The sequence below is a fragment of the Amblyomma maculatum genome, chromosome 4, assembly GCF_055883805.1.
Source record: "Amblyomma maculatum isolate TAMU_Amacu chromosome 4, ASM5588380v1, whole genome shotgun sequence".
Taxonomy (NCBI): domain Eukaryota; kingdom Metazoa; phylum Arthropoda; class Arachnida; order Ixodida; family Ixodidae; genus Amblyomma; species Amblyomma maculatum.
This window is the reverse complement of record NC_139347.1, coordinates 176,527,365-176,536,163: the sequence shown is the minus strand read 5'-3', so window position 1 is coordinate 176,536,163 and position 8,799 is coordinate 176,527,365. Positions and strand designations below refer to the sequence as shown.

The 8,799-nt window shown below is 41.6% G+C and overlaps 1 protein-coding gene across 1 annotated transcript in view; it reads left to right on the top strand.

Annotated features, from left to right (window-relative positions):
- Positions 1–2,893: 2,893 nt before the first annotated feature.
- The window catches only part of LOC146193535 (thrombin inhibitor hemalin-like), a 14,722-nt gene continuing 8,816 nt past the window's right edge, over positions 2,894–8,799 (top strand). Inside the window, exon 1 of the mRNA XM_084600573.1 lies at positions 2,894–2,936. Within this exon, the coding sequence (XP_084456699.1) occupies positions 2,894–2,936 (43 nt within the window). The remainder of the gene's footprint in view (positions 2,937–8,799) is intronic.

Here is an 8,799-nt window from a genome sequence, read left to right as displayed (position 1 = left end):
GAAAATTTCTAGACTTTAGACTTCTCCACACTTCGTCTCCTTTAATGCATTTTACACAAATGTTTCTGGAAGCATCTCAGCTGGAATTTATTTCGAAAGGATCAGTATCACAAAATGTTTTATGCCATCCATCTATTAGGAAAATTTAGCAAAAAGGCACTCGATATCATAGGAATAGAAGCTAGCTGAGGCATCCTGAAAACATGTAAAGGAGTTGATTATAAAGAACGTAAACTATTTCATCACGTACGCAGCATCGAAGACTGCTGCTATAGAAGTAGCAGATAATGATCACGCAAGAAGAAAGAAATATTGTACGCATTGATAATACTGAAAAAATATTTTTTTCGTTTATAATACTTTGACTCAATATTACCACTTTTCCGCAATTCCGGAACGCTAAACTAACAGAGTAGAGTGAATGTTCAACGGCATCTGAAGTTTCAGTTTTGCAATAAACACTCACGTTTCTCGGCAGAACAGGTCATTTCGCACTGTTGCTTAGTCTCGTATCGGTTTTGGTTGCCTCCGCAGCCGCCGTAGATGAACGGTTCACACTTGCCAGACTGGGCGTTGAACCACCACATAGGAAACACTGCCTTGCAGGGTCCGGTTTCATATTTCTGGTTGCAGTTTCCTCCGAAAACAGGCGCTGATGAAGAAATCAAAGCTCTAATTACATTAGTGAAAATAGCAATATATTTTCAATTAATAGAGGCTAAAAGTACCATCTGTACCAGGACAAAATAAATTCAGTTCTTTTTAAGCCCTGCATATTTTAATGAAAATTCAGTATTGGACTCCCCGTCGTCGGGACCATTTTTGTCACCATTCTCCCAGCCTTGTTATCAGCGTAGTTCGTTATGATTAAAGCAGTCTTCCCGTGACAGAGAGAGGGAGAGAGATTTTATTGGTAGCAGGAGATGTCTGCCTGGTACTGATCCTAAAAAGCAACACCTGAGGTAGGTGAGAAAGAAAAGAAGACGGAGTTCAAAATAGTTAAAAACAATAAAACGTTGCTGACACACACTTTAACACACAAAAAGACACAGTTGAGTTGTAAAGAGTCTCTATCAACCCTGTGTCTGAGAGAAAACGTATTATTACCTTTGTAGCCAGAGCAGCCGAAGACGCATCACAAAAAGGAACGAGAACGTGTTCAAGGCGCAGGGCTGTGTCTTTAGCGAAGCCTTAATTAATTCGCAATGTCCTGAGATGTGCAATGAACCTTTGGCAGGAGGTTATCAAATGTTCGAAATCGTCACACACATCACATGTAGAGTAAAGAGGGCTGCTGGCTATAACGAATATGTGCATAAAGTAGTTTGTGTATGCCACATTCAAGCAACTTCGGTGGAGGCATTACGATGGCATCTGCTCAAATTGTGTGGCATTTGGAAGACGTGAGGGGGTCTATTTGATGTAGAGGTGGGTATTGGTGGTTAGGGTCACACCACAGACAGCGCTTAAATTGCATGATTCAGTGGCTACAAGTCTTACTGCATATCTTCGTGAGAATGAGATTAAAATTACCCTTGATGAATCTTCGTGTACTAGTTTAGCAAAGGCGTCAGCGTAGCCATTGCCTGCCATGCCGCTGTAAGCATGTAAATACTGCAGCACCATGCGGTGACGCAGCTCTCAATCCTCAGTGTGCAAGTTACTTACGTAAATGATGAGCTGTTCCTGAAATCATGATGACTTAAGCAACTGTAGTGCAATGTAACAATCATTGAAGACAACCCATGGTGCAGAAGGGTTTTGTTTCGTAATCCTCGCTTGCATTGAAGCAAAAATAAAAATAATTTCGGTTATAATTACGTCGATGAGTTTTGAATGACCCTAACTTTTCAACGAGCAACCTGTTTTCAGAGATTGTTAAACTGGGGAAGCACGTATAGAGGGACAAATCGAGATATGCATCAACTACCGTTTCTATTGTAGAAATTGATCTTTTTATGAAACAAAGATGGTACGCCCATCATTGAACTGCAACTGTCCATCATGGCAATCTGTCTGTGGTGTTACTGATAGGGGCCATACCAAATTCCCAATATGGTGCCTCGGAATTATTGAGCCCTGAGCTCCACATGGCTACATTGAGGCCCGCTGGGCAGCATTGTTCATAAGCCAACGGCTAACACAACTACCGTGCGCAGATATGACAGGTACTCCAGCTGATGGCATTACTACCAGCCAATATGTAGCACCCAAACATATTTTCATGCTATTTCTGCAGCACGCGTTATTCCAATAGCGTGCAGAAAGAAGCTCGTGTATATTTGCTTCGTTGTTTATCTTGTACATCCCCAGTTTTAAAAGATGCCTGTTGCATTTCATAAGAAATTTGCCCTTTGCCGCTGTTAGCGGAGAGCGCTGCATTAGCCTCGAAGGTATGAGTACTCATGCCGATGTAATACACTTTTACTTACATATTTGCTACTAAAATGAAATTTTACTTCATTTGTCATGCATACGTAATAAATCTTACTCATTTTGTTAAGCACCGTATTTTAGGTTACTTCAATATTACTATGTCAAGCGGGGACGCCACTTGAAGCAATGTTCGACACAATTAGTTTCTGATATGTACAGCCTCTCATCCTTATCTTTCGCATGAGAGCCAATGAACGAAACAATTTCTAGCCTATCCCCACCGGACGTTGCAGACGGCACGAGCCAATGATAAAACTTTAAATGAAGGAATCAAAAGGAATGCTTCGAAAACAACGCCCTAAGGGGTGGGTTTCAAGCCTGGCGAGCTTTATCGCGCTTATCTTCAAAGATCAATAACGGCTGGCGGCCGATATGCTGCCTTCACACTATTGTTTCAGTGGGTATAAAATTGATCGCCACAACCCGGCTTCATTGGGGTTTGCCTGTTGTAGCCAACATGAAGGTCTACATTCTACTCGCCATTGCCAGCACTGCTTTTGGTAAGTTGAAGACGGGCCATTTCTTTTTGTTACCTTCATGCTTACGTCGTTACTCGATATTTTGTTGAACTTCTATTGCCTTTCGAACATCACAGGTCAGTAAATATTGTGCTGCATTAAATTAAACACAGCACGTAATATCCGTATGCTACAACCCAGTTACTGGCAGGAAGTTTCGAGTTTAATTGAAGTCAGAGCCTTCTTACGAGTCACTGCATTTTCAAACTATATTTATTTCTGAAGGAATAAGCACTCACGATGTATTAGTCCCTATAGGGAGAGTTTGTATGCTCTTTAAGCTACATGAAATTCATAATGTTAGGAATAACACTCTGGCATGTGTTGGTGGTAAAAGCTGTAAGAACTGCGTTGTCTGTGAATTCATATTTTGCTCATAGAAACCGACTGCTACGTTATCAAAGCAGGAATCTCACAAAACGCTGAAAATATTTCGCAGATGTCGGGTATTAAAATCTTCCTGTTGTCTGCATTTTTCCCTCCACGTTTTTTCCATCTGTTTATGTTATATCCGCGCTAATCGCAGATTTCGATTGCTGTACTCGCTTAAAACTGGGACATTAAGCAAGACGGACAGATGCAAGTGTTTGGCATTTCGGCACCATCTATATGAATAGAACCCCTGGAAAGGCTTCTAATATGTCTTTCCAGCGCCCTCAAAGAAATGCTACTGGTACGCTAAAATTTACTACAGTAGAAAGAAACGTATTTTCTGGCAGATGTGACCAAGAGAAAAAATAATAATGATAATTGTAAAATTAAAAACGATTTTGATTTCATCAGGTCAATGACTTTATAAACAATTTACTACATATACAACGCGCTTCCTCCAAGTACAAACCAAAACCTTGTAATAATGCGCTCATAGAGCAAAACGGGTCGCTTTAACACAAATGTGAAACATGTAATGCTTTCGCACCTCACGAGACGAATAAAAGCGAATAAGTTTCGTGTAATGTTTATATCTCAAACCGTAATTCCCCATCATTGGTAATGATCGTTCAGCTAGCCGAAAACCTCCGAGGGCCTAAGGCGAAGAACAGTCGGAGTTTCTCATCTCGCTGTGCTATAAAAATAACTTCTGTTAGTTTGAACTGTTCTCGAAGAAAATACCTGAATTAATTAAGTAATATACTTGTTATTTAGCTAACATGATTTTCAGCCAAGTTAAGTCAGCGTTTGGTTGTCCGGGCGGTGTTGATTCGAAAAAATAAGATGTTATGGTGCCAGAAGCCACAAGAAAACAATAATAAGGATTCTCAGGAAAATGCTGACTCGCTGTCTTTGTGTTTCACGTTCTTATATTTACGGGCTCGCAAAGCGCTTCGTTCTCGTGCCTTAACTGCAGCGCGGCCTCTTCATCTCTTTTTGTCTTTACATTTTTTCAACGAGGGTGGCAGGGAACTCGCCCAACAACGTATCGTGCTAATATCGCATATTTGTTGGTAACAAAACTGTGTTCGATGGCTTCAAAATAATATCGCATCTTTGCAGGCAATAAAACTGTGTTCGATGGTTTTAGTGTGTGTCACATAGACGACAAAGAAACAAAAATATTTTTGCTTTGTGAAGGCACACTTTGACAGGTAGAACTTCGGCATCAACTTTAAAAAAAAAGCTTTTAGTACAAAGCGAAATTCGCATTTTACACATTCTTCTCAACACATCACGCCCCATACAACTAGAATAGAGATAACTTTATAATTAGAGGCGGTAACAGCATATATATCAATTTTTTGTATAAAGGTTTTTCATGAAAGAGAGAATAAGCACTCTTAAGAAAAGCGAACTACCAGAAAATGCACTAAATCGTGAACATCCCTCATAAAACCAAATAATAAGCATCGATGGGGAAAATTGGAAGAGACAACAAAGTTGGGAAGAAGATTCACAAAGTTAGTTTGCTTGGAAGCTCTTATAATTGGATTTTTGGTATTGCGGAAGAAGAAACGAGCAACTAACTGTCTGTCTTATAGATGTGTGAAACCTAGTCCGGCAGCAGATACACGCCTGAACAGGTTATCGAGCCTGATTGGCTCAAAACTGGAGGACCATATGAATGTCGCAAACGCTCGGTTATATATTTGTAGGCAGCGCATATCGCGACTGGAGTACCTGCAAAACATAATACATTTTAGTCGACAGAAACATGTTGCAGGCCTGCGCTCTACCAAAAATTTATAGCCGGTGCGGAACAAAATTCTAAGCTTTAAAGAGCCGGGACCAGCTCTCTCCAGTAGCGCCCACTAGACTTGAATGCATGAAGGGGAACTCCAAGGTACTTAATGGGGGCACGAGACCAATACCAGCATAATGAGTCAGCATTTGGTCCCCATGAAGCGAACCACAGACCCGAACGTTTAGAGCTATTCATTTTAACGCCAGACTGCTCAATAGTGGTAATAGTTTTGTAGATATTGGGTTTATCAAGGCAGAAGAATGGTAAAACAAAGGCGTACGCAAGCACTTTGACTTCTTTACTAAAGACAACATAAGAACGGATAGTATTATTTGGCAGTACACTCAAACAAAGTGCCTCTAGGTAGAGGAAAAAGAGTAGCGGTGGCATAGGACAGCCTTTCGTCACGAATGATCGAATTGACAGCGGCTCTGAGAGTTTACCATTAACAATCAAGCGAGTGGAATAGTTGTCGTAACAAAGGGCAACTCTTTAAGTGTGGGTGGTCCTACATTGGCATGCTCGAGAAGAGAATACAGGGACAAATGTCGGACACGGTCAAATGTCTATGCAAGCTCAATCTGAAGTTGACCAAGCTGTTCAAAAGAGCCAGAGCAAGATTCGAGAATTGTACGTGCGATATGCATGCTATACTTTGTATGGAGCGGTCCCTCAAACCACACGTCTGAAGAAGACCAATGACAATCGCCATCGCATGTTGCAGACGATTTAGTAGAACTATCGTAAACATTTTGTAGTCCACATTTGCCAACATGGTTGACCTGTATCCATCTAATGAGCACAATGTTTCTTATGCCGTCCTCTTTGGCATTTACACTATTTGATTCTTAGTAAATGACCGAGGAAAGAACCCTACATCTAAAGTTAAAGTGAAAATCTGGAGCAGGACAGGGGTCGTTAAATATTTAAAAGCTTTGTAAAACTCTCATGAGATGCAATCACAGCCACATGTTTTGGGGAGGGGTAAATGGTAAATTTCTTGTTCCATATCTTTAAACGTGACAGAGCCATTGATAACAGCGCACTCATCATCTGATGAAGGACCTATATGACCTGTGAAGTTCCCTAGTGGGTTCGAAATAGGAGTAGCAGGAACGTTACTGTATAGTGCTGTGTTATAGCTCACCAACACAGAGATCAGATCACACGTTTTGGTTACTAGGGTGCTATTGGACATCATTTCCTTTACCCGATTGGCAGTAGCGTGACGATGTTTGTCAAGTAGATCGTGTCGCGTAAGATTTTTACAGTGCAAAGCACAATTCGTGTGAGATCAAACTCGGGCACCCCAGTATTTTTCACCGTCCTGTTTTTGTAGGTCGCAGATTGCACTATAAATTTCGTTTGAATATAATTCTGGTGTCTCGCATTCCAATTCATAAAGCTTATAGAGATTCTTATGAATTGCCCTCTATTGAAACTTCCTGTAAAAAGACTTAACCGACCCAGTTCCCTTCGAATAAAGGTGCACCTCATATATACATTACCTTATGACTGTCAGCTAATGTTTCGCGGTATCATTAGAAAGAAACTAATTACGGAAGCAATAGTTCAGCGAGTAGCAAAAATATATCGCTTTCCTTGCCTGTGATTAGGCGCTTGCTGGAAAATTCCCTCAATCATAGGACGCTACCGCAACAGATGGCGCGAGCATCCACCCGATTCGAAGCCTTATACCGTTTGTTGCAGCGGTGGCGTAGCGGTAGAACATCCGCCTCGCATGCGAGGTTAACCGGAGAGGCAAGAGCTAGGAGTAGGTTTCCTTGTCAATAAGTACATAGCGGGTAATATAGGTGAATTCTATAGTATTAATGAGAGGGTGGCAGGCATCGTAATTAGGCTTAATAAGCGGTATAAACTGAAGGTTGTACAGGCCTATGCGCCCACATGTAGTTATGATGACCAGGCAGTTGAAAGCTTCTACGAAGATGTAGAATCGGCAATGCGAAAAGTAAAGACGCAGTATACTGTACTAATGGGCGACTTCAATGCCAAGGTAGGGAAAACGTAGGCATGAGACCAGGCAGTAGGTGACTATGACATTGGGTCTAGGGATAGCACCGCGACCTATCAGAATCTTCAACTCTATTTGCCTAGAGTTGATGAGGCTGAACAGGTGACCATGTCACGCTGTATTGCAAATAGTGTTGAAGATTCTGATAGGTCGCGGTGCATCCATGAGTGCTTGGAAGTGGTAGAGCACACAAAAGAAGGATTAAAGGTGAAACAGTGCCCTATTAACTATATTGCAAAATGGATGGCCCCAAGAGACCTCAGAGTTATACTATCAGATAAAGAAGGGTATTTTACTATTTTTTCTGAGAATCAGTTTCAAGAAAAAGCTGAGGCTGCTGTTGAGAAGAATTTCAAAAGGTTTCCTATGAAAACGACCATGATAAAAGAGAGGGCTATGGCTCTACTAGATGACCTTGGGCTTGAACTGATACGTGAACAGGTGAAACAACGCAAGCAATTACATTTGGAAGTATTCTTCTCGGCAAAATCCATAAACGAGACGTTCCGTTCAGAGCCATCGTATTTGAGAAGAGCACGTGGCAGCACCTAGTGTCCAAATATTTGTAGAAATACCTTTCCTCGTTGACTTCATCAGATCCCCTAAGGCTACCTAACTCTGAAGCCCTGGTTGTATTCCTTAAAGAACACAACCCAAGAAAATGTGTTGGCTTCAGCATGGATGTCAAGGATTTGTATTATAGCCTCCCCCATGACTGCCTTCTTAAGCGTGTTCAAATGTGCATTACTGAAGACAATAATGAATGTGACTTCATTGACGCCTCAGGTGTAAGTGTAGGAAGGTTCCTTGAACTTTTGAGGTTCTACATGGAGTCCATCCTCATAGGCTGGAAGAACAAACTGTATACGCAGAAGGCTGGAGTATGCATTTGGTCGAGTGTTGCACCGGTCTTGAGTGACATTTTCTTAATGTACGTGGACAGACACCTGAAGGATAACTTGGAGGGCTTACATTATTTCACCTTCAGGTATGTTGACGACATTTTAGTATTCACAGACAGTGAAGGATTCAATCAACGAATGAAGGACATTATGGATATTTTTACAGAGTGTGGATCAGGGCTGGAATTTACTGTTGAAGAACCAGTGGACGATCGGTTGCAGTATTTAGATCTATTGATTCAATTCGGTGATGATAATGTTTGTTGGGAATACAACCCGAGATCGATGAAGACGTTGCTAAGCTCAAATTCGGGGCATTCCAAATTAGTGAAGAATGGGATGATCAACACATGCCTATTAAATGCGTTGAAGATATCTTGTTATCACGGCATGGGCAAGAGTTTTGAAAGACAAGTGACAAGAATTGCAAAGGCCGGTTATCGGGAGGCGGTTATTATTGAGGCCAGTTGCCGGGTACTGAAGAGCCTTAAAAGAACGCACAGACTGAAATCCCTGCCCAGCATGGGTGAGAGGAAGAGGAAGGTTGCAGTGGTACCGTATGTGCACAGAATTTCGCATGACCTCAAAAATGTAGGCAAGAGGTATGGTATTGACGTCGCATTGACCGCCCCGCTAAAGATGAAGAGGATCTGCCCGGCTATTCAAAGGGAAAGAGAAGCGAAGAAGCAAGAATGCGGGGTGAAACATAGACAGCCATATGTTGGATGC